Raw genomic sequence first — 17795 nt, forward strand, 5'->3', positions numbered from 1 at the left:
CTCTCTCGGTTGGAAAAGACCAGGTCTCAAGTCTTTACGTGTTGGTAACGAGCAAAAAACATGAACGTCGCAAAAATAAAATCGACTAGAAAAATAAAATTACTGCATGTACTTTCATGAAAACGAAAATTGTAATATAGTTAAAAAAAGTAGTTCTATAGGTCACTGCGCGTGTGCAAACAATCATAAACGCAACATCAACATTTTATTCATTTGCATACTGGGTAGTACCTACGATTAACAACAAAGGCTGCAGTCAGCTTGGGCGAATATCAAGGGACTTTTCCTGCGTCATTTAAGGATACATAACCAGTTTTATTCGATGTTCTCGTTTACAGAAGGTCTTGACAACAAAGTTACAATGTTTAGGAATGTTCTATGATCCATACCAGTGCAGGAAGACAAGGTTTGGGCGACGTCCAGTGTCTCATTTTTTCGTTGTGTGTGAACGGTTTGCTTATCACAGTGACCGGGAACAAGACGACGATAAATAGTACATTCACAACACCGAGGAGTGCTCGTAGCTCGCTCGTGCCGTTTCACACCAGTGTTGTCAATCACCTGGTATTCAAGCGTCTAGCTAAGAGGAAGTGAACATGTCGACCGACTACGAATGGTGAGTGGCAAGCGAAATAATCCCCAGCAAATGCAAGACGATATTTCCATGCGCATTTGTGGTTGTCCAACCTCTAGCGAGCCTCCCCTCCTCGATATCGTTTTGTCGCATGTGTCGCTGAATTACTCATTTTTAGTGACGTAAATACGTGATCCAAACGCTGTTGGTCATAATTACGTTCTCTTTATATTCTATATTATGCACATTTTGTGTTAATAAGAACGTGCGTGTGTCGAAGATATAAAAAAGGCCATCCCCATAACCTGTTATTTTCACAGTTTATTAAATTTTGTACAGCGTTAGATAGTAAACAATATAGTAAACAAGTCTTTGTACTACTATTTCGTCAGATATAAAAGTGACAATTTGCCAGACAAGAAAAGCAATGGCCACCCCGGTGAGATACGGCATCCGACCGGTTGACCTCTGCTCAAACAACGGCAACAGTCACCTGGTTGAATTTCACAAGTAAGCCGTGAAAGTCGATGTTTTGAATATTCACGAGGTCTCTAAGCTCAATAACTGCAGCTTGATTCTTGGTTGTATCACCGAATCTGACTACAAAACTAGCCGCCCAACGAAAGGCGACCCTAGTAACAATGTGTGCGTTCGCCATGACCGACGTTTGCTAGGGTACCGATTAAGGTCAGGTCAACTATTGTTTGGTCGTAATAATAATTATTAACTTCAGGGTTCCCCATTTGAAAGCGTAGGGGATGCAATTTTGGGAGATGTCATGGTAAAAACAGAAAACAAATCTAACATTTAATGTATAAGAACTGGGGTAAATTTGAATGAAACCCAATTGTTGTCTGGCCTATGTGAATAAATATCTGCCCCCCCCCCCCGCAAAAAAAACAACACATCTCTTCCCCTGATAGATTCTCAATATTTATAGACAAAATCAGGTTTTAAAATAATTGAATTTTCTCATCAATGAAAATTAAAAAAATGTTTTACTGACCCACTTATGTAATCCTGGCATTCATTGTAACTCCATTTAAACCATAAACATATTTTTCCTCATTTCTGCAATAAACACACTGACCATTTCAAAACACTAGCAAATACTACAATAAGACAAGACTGGTAATTGCATGAATGCTGAACCAAGCCTTGTACATAGATAGATTTTACCATTTTAAAAGCTTTGTTCCCATTGAAACAAACCCAACGGTTTTCATTGGCAAAAAATCACAGACCATTGTATGTATATGCTCTATAATCTTAAAATAGGACCAGTTAGATTTTGATGTAAATCGAGTTCTATTTTTGGTGCCAAGCCTAACAATACACTATTGCAAAGTCCACTCAGAGGATATCCTTCAGAATCCCAACTTCCTGTGTCTCTCTGATGCAAATGATAAAACCCAGCTGTAATTATAATTGCAGTCGCTAAAAACCAACAGTCTAATGCACAATGCACCATTCTAATTTTGTGTAAATACACTGTATTATGTTTGCTCTATTAGAATTCAATTTCCAATTGGCCTGTATAAACCAAAATAACATTGGCTATATTTCATCACAGAGTGATCATAATGTACTGTACAACACAATACAATAACACTTTATTATCACCGTAAAGAAATTACAATTGGATTCTAAGTAATGAAGTTAAATTAATAAACATGAACACAAAATAATTATAAGTATCAAAATATATATATACTGAATCATTAAATTATTGTTTATTTTGATTTTAGAGAAATCTCTAATTTATGTCAGCTTATACACTACTATTATTTTTCATTATTTTTTCATGTGTTGTGATGCATAGGAGCCATATTGAACATGGCTCTATATTACAAACAGTCCTTGTATTTTAATTATCACCCGAGAGGATAAGAATAATGCTTGTAGTGCATCTATGTGTAAAATTGTCATATACTTCATAAAGTTAATTCAAGTGTATTATTAGTAATAACTTGGTCTAAAATTACTACAATTTGCTCTTGAATTGATACATGGTTTGATTGTTTGTGTATAGATTTCTATTGGCTGTACAAGGTTCAAATGGGTTGCCTTAGTTTCCTTTATGTGACCATTGAAATGTACAATAAGATTCTTTTTGTTAGTCTAAACTCTGTGAAGGTCAAAAATCCTCTTGTTTAAAACCCCATGGTGTACATGTAAAAGATTTTTTTTTAGAGATGACAAAACTTATTTATCTTTCTGAAAAAAAAACTACTGGTACTGTAAAATACTGTAGAATACTTTATTTTTGCTTGGAATTTATTTTCGCTGAAGGTATGATTCAGTGAAAATAAAATCCAGTGAATATACTATTTTCCTCAATTTTACATTCAGCTCATTAAAAAAACAGTGGAAATAAATTCCAGCAAAAAAATAACGTATTGTACAGAATTTATTTATGAATTTAATAAATTGTATTCAATCATTTACAATGCCTGTGAAATAACTGTTGACTGCATTATAACGTCCAAAGTAGATTTAATATATCAACATTTTCACTGAAAGTTTTTAAAGAAAATCACTTGTTGCATGTTAACATTTAATCATTCAGTTAAATTAATTAACGAATATGTAATTAAATTCCCTTCCTAAACCTATTATCTCCTTATTAACACAGTGCATCAATTTCACAATGGCCCACTTTATTATTTTCTGTTACAACAACAAAAAAAGTCTGAGATATAAAATGCAGACCAGATAATTATACACTATATGATTGCTTCCTCTAAATGGCTGTGTGAGGTGCTCCATGTAGTTAAAAACATGCAAATTCAGAGACTACTTGTAAACATCTGGCGCTTGTAAACAATGCAGGTAATTTCCATAAAGCCAGACAAAGGCCTGGCCATGTGCTTTTCATACACACTGAGAGCAGCCTCATTGAACAGCTACATTTCATGACTGCCTCTTCTTCTTCTCCTCAGTCTACCTCAGCTGCTACCTTGTTTGCAAGTTACTTTCTCTGCCTCTTTTCTATGACCCTAAGGGAAAGCTTGAATAATGGGTGCTGAAATTTTACTTCTCAGGTCAATATATTTCTAATTATATGATTGTTTAAACTCTATTTCCATGTGATTTTACTCTGTTTTCATGCACGTTTTCTAATCATAATAATTTATATTTCTTTATATTATAGGGCATATTCCCTAGTGGACTCGTCAAGAGTCTCCACCTTCCTTATTTCAATATTACTTATAGTATATGGGAGTTTCAGGTACGTAGTGCATTTATATATTTTTACAATGTACAGCTGTTATTGATACCCAGTTTGAGAGTCCTATATTGTTATCCTGGCGTTTGAAATAGAAAGCTTGGATATAATACCGTACCTCAGAATTTATACCAGAATGTTAATTGAGACATTTGAATTACTTTTTTCAAAAGTTATTTGGGTCTGTTTCTATAGTAGTGGTTAGCTTTGGAGCAGTTTCTGTTCTTTGTTCAGCCTTGCCTACCATAGCTGTATTGTTGTCGAGAGACCATTGTGAAAAGGAATGGCTATTTGGTACACTGTCTACCGGTACTACCATCCGTTAATGATATTGTGGGTCAGTTGTTTTAAATTTATTTAGGTAAAGGAGCCTATGATTTTAGTCTCTGGACTTGATTGAGCTTTTTTTTTTTGGGGGGGGGGGGGGTTACATCGGTGATTATTTACCAACATCAGCTGAGAGAATCTATATTAACAAATACAGCAAGGTTATAAGAGTGTTAAAATAGTAGGCTACCTATTTGAATTATTGCTAGATTGTGTTGGCTTTTACCATATGGCTGTATTTTGCACACAAAATCTGACTTAGGCTATTTTATTTTTATGAAATAATGCTTAAACAGAAATTTCCATTCAAACAATTCTGAAAAAAGCACATTTTCACATATTTTCAGACAGTTTTTCTTTAAAAAAATTTTCGTATTGAGTAAAAAGAAAAGAAAAAAAAATTGTATCTTAATCAAAAATTGTCTACTTTTAAAAAAGAAGAAAAACAGAAATGTTTTGCACCTGTAAAAAAAAAAGTTGAATATGTAGGACACTATCGACAATGCTCAATTTTACAGGTTTACCGCTAAGTAAGCACGAACAGAGTACAACAAGAGTATCTACTGATGCGACTATATTGTCTGAGTGCATACCCTGTGGTATCCTTGTAATAACCTTATTATTATTATGCATCTTCCCGACCTGACCGTGTAGTGTAATATTCCCAAAACTGAGCAAAATGGTGACAATTATTGAAATGCAGCAAATTACGACACACTGCTGACGATTCGGAAAAGGTGACAGATGTATAATAATAATATATATATTAATTTATCGTAATTTTATAAACCGAAAAGCTTGCTTGCACCAATAAGCACGCCATCATTAACAGAGAATTACTGAAGTGAATGTATCTTTAATAGAACAAATGCAGTTATATAATAAAACATTTCTCTATAGTGAGCGTCATGCTATATAATCCCCGCCAATATGTCCCCAAGCTTTTTCACAATGCACGCGTCTGTACCGTATATTCCAGGCATAAAGACGCGTGTGTTGTCATCACTTGGGATCACAATAAATTCTCAAAAACAGATGTCTGCTTAGTTTTGATATGGTATTATTCTGCATGTTTATTAGTCAGGGTGTTAATCAAGTTAGCTCGATTAACATGATTGATTGATAATCCTAAATAAAGTTGAATTGTTTATTATTGTCATCGTAATTATTTTCCTCCAGAATTTAAATGCAACATTTTCACATTTTTGTGTTTTATTTCAACCAAATTGAATTACTGAGGTAATTACTCTTTACAGAAAAATTAGGTTTATTTTGAGACAAAAATTGACTTTAGGCTTCAAAGAGTTGATGAAATTTAAAAGGCAATATTTTTCGCAGCTTTCAATTTTGTTTGACTAATGTATTTTAATGTGTTGTATACGTCATTTTAAACTTGTATCAAACACCAACACAGGAAAGGAGCATAATTAGTTGAGTTACTAAAAATCTTGTCAATGACATAGGCGAGAGTGCAATGCTGGGTGACTCATTAATTTTTCATGATATACCTGGTATTTTCTTGTTATTACATAATCCCTTATTTGCATAGTTAAAACAGAAGAGTCATGATCACGTGCGCACGTGTAAGAATTAAGTCATAAGCGAAGATAACAATGCATGCTGAAACGTAAAGGCTCATGGGTAGACGCTTGTCGCATGAGCTGGTGATGACCCCCCCCCCCATTTTAATGTACCCAAGGTTATAGTGTTTATTTTTATACCCCAAATTCAGCTGTGTTAATTGTTCAATTGAACTATCTGCATACATTGTAATGTCAACCAACATGAAATGGGAAGTAATGTTTTTAGTCATTTTGGATCATGTTTGTTACTACCTTGTACTAAAATATTTGATATTTAAAGTACCTGGTACTATCAAATTTCCACTTCTGGTCCGATGCGACTTGAAATACACCACAAATATTCACTTTTGAGATATCATTTTTGGTATGTGTTGGTTCTTGGATATTAGATAATAATTAAATATACTGGTAATTATATTATATATTTCAATCACAAATGTGTATATACCGAATATTGCATTCATTATATACTGGATCATGTGTCTTTGTTTTGCAAGAGACATACCTTAAGTATGCATGTTCTACAGAATTAATTTGGAAAAATATATAATAAAAAATACATAAATGATTACTGTGAAATCTGTACAAGAAACCATGCTTCTAATAGAAGTCACACCCATTTTTAGCTCCGCTGTCGACTTTGTCGAGCGGAGCTTATCATATGAGTGATTGTCAGTCGTCGTCCGTGTCAATGTTTTACTTTTTACCTTGCCCGTACCATCAAAGATGGAAGGGAAAGGTATATTAAGGGAAAGATTTTGTCCGGCGTTGTCGTCGTCGTCGTCGCTGTCGTCGTTAATAATTGTTATTGTGTGCATGATAACTTTACTAATTCTATTCCAAACTTCATCAAACTTGGTCACCTTGTTCATCAGTATAAAGTCTTCCCTGAGTTTGAACAACAGATGTCCTGTATGAAAATATCATGCAAAAATTGAGAAAAACTGATAAAATATTTCGACTGTTTCTACTTGACTGATCACTGGTGATACACATCAAAGGTCACTGATCTCAGTGGAAATATGCATTGTTGTATGTGTTCAATGAAGCAAATGATTTATCTTGTAATAATATCCTTGGTAATGTATCTCAGAATCCCTTACTGGGTTTCAAAACCAACTCATGGAGAGATTGCACAGTCCGATACACATTTGCAAACCTACCAATAAATCTTTACAGAAAACAAGATGTCAGAAAATCAATATAAGCACTGCTATGAACTGGGTGCCAAACTTTGATCAAGATCTGAAGCTAATAGAAAATCTGTTTAGTTCAAAGTTATCAAATCAAAAACAATACATAAAAAATACATAAAAAGCAAAACATTTCATCCACATTTTAAAAAGAAAATTGTTCTAAAATATATGTATTCTGTATTTGACAAACAGTTCATTCGACAAATGAAAACTCACAGGAATATGTTTCAGCTATTAGAACAGAATGATAGAGTTTTTATAATACTAGTTTAAAAACTCACTTCAAACAAAGATTGCAGTGTTTGAAGATGTAGGTTCTCAGGAGGCAACAGTACTGTTGACTTCTCCCTCCACTGGACACCAACTAACTATTTAAAGCAGAGCTTGCAACATGATAGCTATTCATAAAGGGTGTTTATTTTTTTTACTTTTCATGTAATACAGTAGTCACACAATGAGGCAGTTCATATTTGTCTCGGTGAATCATTAATTTTTGACAGACACCTGTACAAAATACTTGGACTAAAGCCAGCTAAGATTTTCTGTTATCTTGCATGTTTTATGAATCTATTCACGTCTAAATGCAGCACTTTTTTTTTGCAATGAGGCATTTGTTTTTATACTAAAATATCTGAATTACTTTGAATAAAGCTGGAAATTATGTCCCTTAAAATAATTAAACAAATAAGGCACCAATGTTTTTGTAAGATATTTACATCTTTAAAGGACATTCGGTAGACTGATTCCCCACTGTTAGTTCAACCCCAAAACTTTTTTGTATTCAAAATTAATTATGACAATGTATATTTATATTGAAACAAACTATGTTAAAGGGAATTATATTATATAACAAAGGGCAAGGTCACCAGAGTTCAACTATGTTTCGACTTCTTCTTGAAAACTACAAGCCTGAATGCTTTGATACTTGGTGTATATGTACCTTGGGTAGACCTCTCTTAGGTTTGTTCATTTCATGTTGATATCTTCAATTCTCTAATTTTGCTGAATATTTTTGTCATTTTTGGTAAAAAGTGATATTTTCGACTTCTTGTTAAAAAACCGCAAGTCCAATTGCTTTGATACTACATATATAGGTACTACATGTGGACCTCTCTCAGATTTGTTCATTTTGTAATGATATCTTTAATTCTCTAATTTTGGTGAATATTTTTGTCATTTTTGGTAAAAAGTGATATTTTCGACTTCTTGTTAAAAAACCGCAAGTCCAATTGCTTTGATACTACATATATAGGTACTACATGTGGACCTCTCTCAGATTTGTTCATTTCGTGATGATATCTTCAATTCTCTAATTTTGGTGAATATTTTTGTCATTTTTGGTAGAAAGTGATATTTTCGACTTCTTGTTAAAAACCGTAAGTCCGATTGCTTTGATATTACATATATAGGTACTACATGTGGACCGCTCTCAGATTTGTTTATTTTGTGATGATATCTTCAATTCTCTAATTTTGGTGAATATTTTTGTAATGTTTGGTAAAAAGTGATATTTTCGACTTCTTGTTAAAAACCAATAGTTCAATTGCTTTGATATTACATATATAGATACTACATGTAGACCTTTCTCAGATTTGTTCATTTTGTGATGATATCTTCAATTCTCTAATTTTGGTGAATATTTTTGTGATTTTTGGTAAAAAGTGATATTTTCGACTTCTTGTTAAAAACCAATAGTTCAATTGCTTTGATATTACATATATAGATACTACATGTAGACCTTCCTCAGATTTGTTCATTTTGTGATGATATCTTCAGTTCTCTAATTTTGGTGAATATTTTTGTCATTTTTGGTAGAAAGTGATATTTTCGACTTCTTGTTGAAAACTGTAAGTCCGATTGCTTTGATATTACATATATAGGTACTACATGTGGACCTCTCTCAGATTTGTTCGTTTTGTGATGATATCTTCAATTCTCTAATAAATTTATTTTGGTGAATATTTTTGTTATTTTTTGGTAAAAAGGGATATTTTCGACTTCTTGTTAAAAACTGTAAGTCCGATTGCTTTGATACTATTCATATTGTTCATTTTCTAATAATGTCTTCAGTTCTTTAATTGAAATGTGCATTGCTAACAGCGGAGCTATCTCAGCTGATAGGCTGCTTGTTTTTTTGTACAATTGAGAACCAAAATCTCACAATTTCCCATATGTGTAGATGCTTGAATAGAAGCCACAGCTTCTAATACAGATTCAACAGTACTGCTTATTATTATAACTGCATTTGAAGTTGATGATTACCTGATTAACACGGTGCTTAATTTGGTTATATTTAGTCTCAAACCTTCAAAGAAGAAATGTCTCAGCTTGTTTTGCACGAGTGTAAATAATGCAGTAAATCACTGTAATCCATTAACTGAGAATGTTTTTAATGCATTTAAATTCACCAATTACATGAAGAAACTCTATAAATAATTAGGAAAACTTTCATGCTTCATTGGAACACTGGGATTCATCAGTGACGCATCTAACAAATCGAAAACTAAAATGAAGATGAAGACGTAACTGGACAGGATATAAGAAGAAATATCAATGGATGACTCAATGATAAATCTTGATTTAAGTTGACAAGCAGCTTACTTTAATCGCTGATGAATCATGATCACTATCGACTGGGAGGACAACACTGTTGCAGCAAAACAGTATCCTGGGGAGAACATGGGAGGTATCAGTCGTAGGGCTACATTAATATAGTAGTGATAGCATGTGACGCATCATAGGAAGGAGACTGTCGTTTTCTAGGCTTCATTACTAAAGTACTGGTAGTCTTAGCATGACGTGCATCATGGGAGTACTGCCATGTTGTAAGACTTCGTCAATATATTGTTAGTGCAGCATGATTAATTTGAGATGCTTTCCTCTGTGGGTTTTTTTAATCAATATTCGTTCAAAATTTTGTCTGCAGTAGCCCTCTTCCCTCTCCCTGAGTTTTCCTTGGTTGCTTCCTTTAGTGTATTTCAGACATTCACATGAGACTGACAGACTGAAATATACGATCAATAATGTCTGCCATGGGCTAGTACACTACATGTAATCGCATCATCTTTGTTTCCATGGAGACATGTACTGGTACATGCGATGTGATGTCTATTTATATTTGTTGCTTGAACTATTGACCTGAACTGAATCTGGTGACCATGTCAGTAGCTTAAAGTCTTGTGAACAATATGCACCACCCTCCTACAGTACCTCCTGGTACTTTTCTGGGGTACTACAAATTCAGTATCAGAATTTCTCAAATATTATCCCTCAAAAATTATTCAAACCATTGTGATATAGTTGAAAAACAGTTTAAGTATTAATCATCTTTATTGAAATCTTATCGCCTTTAACAAAATTATTACATTTGTAGAACAACACCCCCCCCCTTAAAGTACCAGGATGTGTGGCCCTTAGGAGGGGTCCTGCTTTTGTCATTTCCTGTTGTAGAATGTCATTCTCAGCATCAAAGAAGTCTTGCTCACCTAAAATAAGTTACAACTAAAATTTGGTGGTGGTGAAAATTTTGTTTGTTTGGTCCAAAATGAACAACAAAAATGATCTTGTTCAAAGGGTTTATACCCTTAAACCAAAATGTTTTTGCATGTGATAACTTTTTCCCCATGAATGCATTATGTGGCATCTGTAACCTGATTACTGAATATCTTTGATTTGTGACCTCGTATCATTGCATATAACCATCTGCTACCTGACCAGGAATCCCAACTCAAATAATTCACCTTGACCCTAACCCAACTCTATTTTAAATTTTTTTTTTTTTTTATACTTTGATTTTATTGGTCTCTGATTGCAATCAACTGTTTAATGTCTATGCTGGTCATCAACATGGACCAGCTATTTCATACCGGGTAATATCATTCAGATAGTACTATAAAAAGTTTTAGTTCATACTTTAGTTTTGAAAAAAATGTGCGACCCCTACAGGAGGTAGCAACACATTTTACCAGTGACTACCAGTATATTAAATTCAAATTATATTTGTACTTGTTATGTAACTAAAGGCAAAAAAGACCAACACGTACACCGACCAGTTCAGTTCACTGACTCGCACATTTGTATTTTGTACGATTGTCCTGCAATTTTGTTATCGTTGTAATTCACATGACTCTTCAATTAAACATGTCTAATAAATCCTTGATTTTTTTAGCTCCTTCATCTTTCTAACTTTCTATGGCAGTTTAATCCAACCAGTTAATCAGTGAGCGCAGCAAGAAGTGACATGATTTGAATGAGAACATCTGTGTTATTCAATCAGCCTTTAGAAATCTGTTTCAGTTTGAATTGTGAAATTTATAAATATTTATAGAAATAGGTTAGTTTTGAAGATATTATGTGCTTATGTTGAACATTTAAACATCCTCAATTTATAATCCAAATGCCCTGAGGAATGAGTTAACAGCACTGGATGGGTGCATGCCCGTGTGCACAGAGGGATATATTTATGTCTGAGTAGGTCATCATATTTGCCATTTTTGTTGATCATAATTGCTATCTATAGTCATTTGGTAATCTCTGATATATTCTTTCAAATATCTATCACAACTTTAAATCTTTGAGCTCAACAGTCAATGTCTGTCGCATTTCATAAACGCAGAAGCTTCAGAACATTTTTATATTTCTTCACAAAATCTGATCAAGATCAAGTCAATGGCAAATCATATTTATTTAGTTCCAAATAGGGAAAGAAATTATAGAAAAAATACATACCGGTAGTTGTCAATGGGTTAATTGTCTCAGCAGGAATTAAATTTGGTTCGAAGTGCAGTGAAATTCTGACAAATTTGTTATGTACTTTACAGTAATGGCTAATCTTGTACGTTTGCATATTGGCCAAACCCAATGGCTTTCATGTGTTGTAGAGAAGAAACTGGTTAGCACAGGCTTAGGAACGCCCAAACTTGTTAAGAATATACACCTCTTCAGTCCTTCTTCAGGTGTACATGTTAGATATAAAATAATACAAAGCAAATTGTAGATTACTGTAGAATACTTTATTTTTGCTTGGAATTTATTTTCACTGAAGGGATGATTCCATAAAAATAAAATGCAACGAATATACTTTTTTCCTATATTTCACATTAAACTCATCAAAAAAACTGAAAGTAAATTCCATACAAAACGCCCAAAAAGCCTTTTCAGTGAAAAATTAATTCCAGCGAAAATAAAGCATTCCACAGTAACAGAATGCATTTTGTCAGTTAATTGACAAGATAAGATGGACTTTAGTACATCATTCAAGCGAATATTTTAACAAAATTTGTAATAATGGTTATTTATAAAATAACATTTTTAGTTAAAGAGAAACTAATTTTAGTTTGGGTAGCATATGGTGCTTTATAATATGTATTTCAATGCTTTTATATCAATACTGTGTTGATGTTTAAAGTTTATTCACACTTGAAATGTTCTTTACAAAAGATAGTGCGACTGTAGAATCAAACATCGGGACAAAGAATGGTTGTATGTTGTAGTGGCGTCAAAACTTCGCACGAGTTTTGGCAAATTTAAAAGTATCATTGGAATTTTAATAATGTGCTATACACATTTGATGACTGTCTGTTTTGATGTATCGTTTGTAAAGGGTACATCAACTCAAGTCATGCCATATTTGTTGTGGCAGTCGTTGGGTTGCATCTTTCACACATATTGTGTATATGCAAGAGCTCAGGGTATTTTCACATATTTATGCATCTTTTCTGACTACCGTAGTCCTTGTACATTTTAGACAAAAGAACACGTTTCTAATTAGCTACAAGTCTTAAAAGCATTTTTTTAAAAACATGTGAAAAGTTGTTTTTTTGTGAAAGATCAAGACAAGACCACTCTGGTGTTGAAAGTGTTATTTCTCCCCAATTGTTGTCTGTAATGAAAAGCCAAAGGTTTGGACAGCCGTTTAGAAAACACTGACCTCTCTCTATTAACACTTTGGCTTACCTTTCCCAGGGTTTTATTGGAGATTTAAATAAAGTTAATCACTTTATATTTTGGTTCTATTATGACCTTCTACATGTATAAGCTCTGATTAGGTTTAACCAGTGTAATAAGCCTTATGTGATCCCCTGAAGGTCATACATCCTGGTACTGGGGCAGGGGAAAAAATGCAAGAGGGAGCACTGCAATTCAGCAAAGCCACCAAGTGGGGGAGATAGGGTTCTCCCTACCAGGGTGTGGATTTTTTGATAATTCTAAGTTAGAATGGAGCATTCTATGTCTTCCTTGGGGCCAAAATTACTATCAGACAGGTCACCGTTGAAGACTGTGACCACATGTGATCCCTGGTCAATCAGAATTTTATGGTTGCCAGACAATCTGCTTTCCAGGGTAAGGGGGTGCATGGCCATGGCATGAGAGCGCTGCGCCCCAGTTCCCTTGTTTAAAAAAATCCCTGCTGGGCTACTTATTCTCTTTGAACACATTTTTTGCCATTTTAATTAAACTGATTTTCTAATTAAATTAAATTCCTTACATGAGAGAAAATTTAAGTAAACATTAAAGTAAATTTGTACCCCCAGAAAATATCAGGATGCGTCTGGTAGTGGTTCATGCATATAGTCAATTACATGGCTACTTAACCTTTTTCTTAGAACTAATAAATTCAGTGCGTCAGTGACATAATGTACTCTCTACAAAATGTCGTCTTCTCGCATACTTTAATCGGGAAAACTTGCCCTAGAATTCTAGCTCTAGCCTTAACCCTAACTTCATCAATAGGTGATTTCCTGTAGAATACTTTATTTTCGCTATTTTCGCTGAAAGGATGATTTCGTGAAAATAAAATCCAGCGAATATACTTTTTTTCCTATATTTCACATTAAACTCGTTAGAAATCAGTGAAAATAAATTCCATACAAAACGCCTAAAAAGCCTTTTCAGCGAAAATTAATTCCAGCAAAAATAAAGTATTCCACAGTATTTGATTTGAATTGTTTTTATATATACATGTAGCTCTGTCCAAATGAAGGACATATTGTGTTGAGATAACGTAACTTTATTTTATCAAAGTTGACAATTATCAAATGTATATAGCACATTATCTAGTGAGGATAGTTTTGCATTTGTCAAATCCTATGCAATGTTTTGATGCCATTACCACACTATGACTTTGTCCCGTTTTTATGTTTGATTTCACACATAACACGGGATCTCTCAGTAAACGGCAAATAGTCTATTAGAATTTTACTTCATGTAAATTCTTCCATCACGAAACCTCTTCATTATAGTCAAGTGCTGACGATCAATGCTGATCCACAATGGAGATTCTCCAGTAATTGACCTCTTATTATGATCATCAAAGGAAATCAAAAACATTGAGTAATCCAGATATGCTTCTCTGTAAGTCACTAGTGGGATTCTGTCTGGTCTAGTTTCAGTTCATTGTCGCTATACACCATGATTGATATTCTGTTAATGGATTGATGGGTGTGAGAGACTAGTACTTGTACAGCGAAACAGAAATTATGTGTAACTGAAAACTAGGTCTTTTCATCACAAGATAATCCTGTATGATAGCGTATCCATTTAGACCTGAAAATAATAGCCCTACAAGAGACTGGGTTGCCTTACTCTCTTTCTCAGAAGACTCACAGAATTATAACTTAGGGCCGGAAAGAGTCATTATTATAGCTCATTTGGCTTCATGTCTTAATCGAAATGTTTGAAAAATATTTAAAAAAATGATGTTGGTTTTAGTTTGTGAATGTTGGTTAACAAAATTTGGACCCAAATTATTTAAATCAATTTATGAGTGTTATATTTTAGTCAAATTTTATTGTCAGTGATGGGAACATACCCTAATAAAAATAACAAAGATCCATCACTGAATTTATGATGCATTTCATAATGGTTATTTATATTCAATTTTATGTATATTTTTGTATTGAGGAATTTATTGCAAGTGAAAGTAAAACTAAACCCTTGTGATGTTTATTAATAAAATATTAAAAACTATAGCAATCAACCTATTATTCTAAGGTGATCAAATAATTGTGTTGACGTCTCATTAAATTCCACTTCTGGTGCCTTGGAAGTTTCAGCTGATTGGCAAACCAATCATGTGTTATGTTAATTATATGCGAATGCAAATCAGGTCACATACTTGCTTCTAGAAATTTAGTTTATGAGAAAATGTGGTTTAAGAAATTGATGATTACAAGAGAAAAGAAAAATATCACAACTGCAAGTTGACAAACACTTGTGATAAACCTTGAAGCGAGGAAATAAACATTTATTTTTAGTCGCGTGTTCTCAAAGGAAGAAATAAAAATATATACCAAATCGATATTTGTAAACACATCTCCAATAGTAGTGCACGTAAACGCAAAATAACATTTGTTGTATGGTATACTGAATCATTGAATATTACTGATTTTGACCATAGAAACGCCTGTATTTAATGTATTTTTGATCTGGTACTATTTAAATTCTCATAACGAACATCCAGGCATTTTCACCGACCGACAACCATCACTGAAAAAAAAACAATGATCGAAAACTATCCGAAAACTTACTGTATTTAGTTTTTCAGGATTGCCTAAAGTTGAATTTGTACTGTTTTCTCAGGTTTCTTAAGTTTTTTTTCACCAACGTTTGACAGAGCCTATAGAGATGTATGTGATATGTTGTGTTGTAAATACAGATGGACGACTGAAACATCCTACATTTGACACACGGTGAATGCAATACTTTCTAAAATACCAGCATTGAATTGTGCCCTGGTATCAGCAAGAAATTAAGTTTACTTTGTAATTTATTTATCAAGAAAGTTTTGTTTTCTTGAAATCTTCAATTTCTTCTATTACAGTACCAACATTTTTTTCAGTTTACCATCATTCACCTGTTGAATGCTGGTTCCTTTCGTGCTCTTACTGTTAATTTATCTAACAATAGAGTATATAAATTCCAAGCTATTGTATTTATTTTCTATCTTCAACTTTAGTGCTCATATGTGTTATTGATTCAAAACAATTGGAATATGCTTTCTGTGTACACTATACCTATAAAAAGCTCTTGCATTTTGTACATGAAATAAAAATTCAAGAGACACTCAATATTTGGAATTGTCGCCAGGCATAAGATATTTTTGAAAACAAGTTTAAATTTTTTTTCTACCTTTTTGTTCTTTTGTATGCCTGTGATTTAGATTCAATGAAAAATTTCTTATTTGGGAAAAAAACTAAACTTGTATACCTGACTGCCACTGAAAATTATAAATATTTAGAGAAATTAAAGAATGTACGGTAGGTTTGTTGAGTCACTAGTAATTTCATTGTTTTTATTAATTTTCAAAATAATTTGCATAGCTTATAGGACTATTCATGAACAGACACCAGTCTTTTGAAAAATGACTGCCAAGCAGGAATTCAGTCATACACCAGTCACTCTATATGTAGGGTCTATGGTCACCTTTTTAATGAATATTATATTTTATTAATTAAATTGCTGTTTTTGACTCCCGTGTGCGAAGCACAAAAGGGAGTCTTTGCAGTTACCCTGTCTGTATGTATGTACCGGTATGTACCGGTATGTATGTATGTCACTTTTTTTTGTTCCACCGTTATCTCAAGAACCACTAATAAAATTTTGGTGAAACATGGTACATAGATGCTCTGGGATAATGCGCAGAGCTGATAAGGTTTTGGTAAAAATCTATGAATATTAATTACCTAATTTGCATGATAATTAGCTGATTTTTAGCTGTTCCAAGACTATTCCACTGATATCTGAAGAACCACTCATTGGATTTTGATGAAACTTGGCACATGGATGCTCTGGGATAATGCGCAGAGCTGATTAGGTTTTGGTAAAAATCTATGAATATTAATTACCTAATTTGAATGATAATTAACTGATTTCAAGCTGTTCCATGACTGGTCCACTGATATTTGAAGAACCACTCATTGGATTTTGATGAAACTTGGCACATGGTTGTTCTGAACCAATATGCAGATTTGATTAGTTTTGGGTAAAAATCTATGAATATTAATTACCTAATTTGCATGATAATTAACTGATTTTAAGCTGTTCTATGACTATTCCACTGATTTTTGAAGAACCACTCATTGGATTTCAATGAAACTTGGCACATGGATGCTCTGAACTAATGCGCAGATTTGATTAGTTTTGGGTAAAAATCTGTTAATATTATTAATTACCTAATTTACATAATGATTAATCAATTTTCAGCTTTTCCACTGATATCTCAAGTACTAATCATAACATTTCAATAAAACTTGGTACATAGATGTCATATGACACTGCACAGGCCTGATAGTTTTTAGGGTAATATCAGTACATATTAATTACCTAGTTTGCATAATTAATTAATTTTCAGGTTTTGATATTTCGAGTAATAATGATCACATTTCAATGAAACTTGGTACATAGTTACTTGAGGACTGTGCAGAGACCTAATTAGTTTTGGGTAAATATTTGTGCATATTAATCACCTTATTAGCATAATTAGTTAATTTTCAACTTTTCACCTGATATCTCAAGTACTAATCATCACATTTCAATGAGTTTGTGACATAGATATTCTAGGACTATGCAGAGACCTGATTAATTTTGGGATAAATAATTGTGCCTATTAATTACCTAATTTGCATAATTAGTTAATTTTTTGCTGTTCTATGGCTGTTGCACTGATGTCTAAAAACCACTCATTGGATTTCAACGAAACTTTTCAAGAGTACCTGTCGCATTTCAATGAACCTAGGACTATACACCATATTAGTTTTTGGTAAATATTTATGCTTCTTAATCACCTAATTAACATAATTAATTAATACTGTATATCTCAAGTATTGATCATCACATTTGAATAAAACTTAGTACATAAATGGTCTAGAACAATAGACAGCCTGACT

At 33.2% G+C, this 17795-nt stretch overlaps 1 protein-coding gene across 2 annotated transcripts in view; it reads left to right on the plus strand.

Moving 5' to 3' along the window:
* The first annotated feature begins 244 nt into the window (after nt 1-244).
* Nucleotides 245-17795, plus strand: part of LOC100368685 (signal peptide peptidase-like 3) — a 29977-nt gene continuing 12426 nt past the window's right edge. For both annotated transcript variants that reach the window (XM_085491079.1, XM_085491080.1), the window contains exons 1-2: nt 245-616; nt 3729-3806. In XM_085491079.1, coding sequence (XP_085347205.1) covers nt 597-616; nt 3729-3806 — 98 coding nt within the window. In that variant the 5' untranslated portion in view covers nt 245-596. The remainder of the gene's footprint in view (nt 617-3728; nt 3807-17795) is intronic.

The sequence above is a fragment of the Saccoglossus kowalevskii genome, chromosome 16 (genome assembly GCF_978046115.1).
Source record: "Saccoglossus kowalevskii chromosome 16, keSacKowa6.1, whole genome shotgun sequence".
In the NCBI taxonomy this organism is placed as follows: domain Eukaryota; kingdom Metazoa; phylum Hemichordata; class Enteropneusta; family Harrimaniidae; genus Saccoglossus; species Saccoglossus kowalevskii.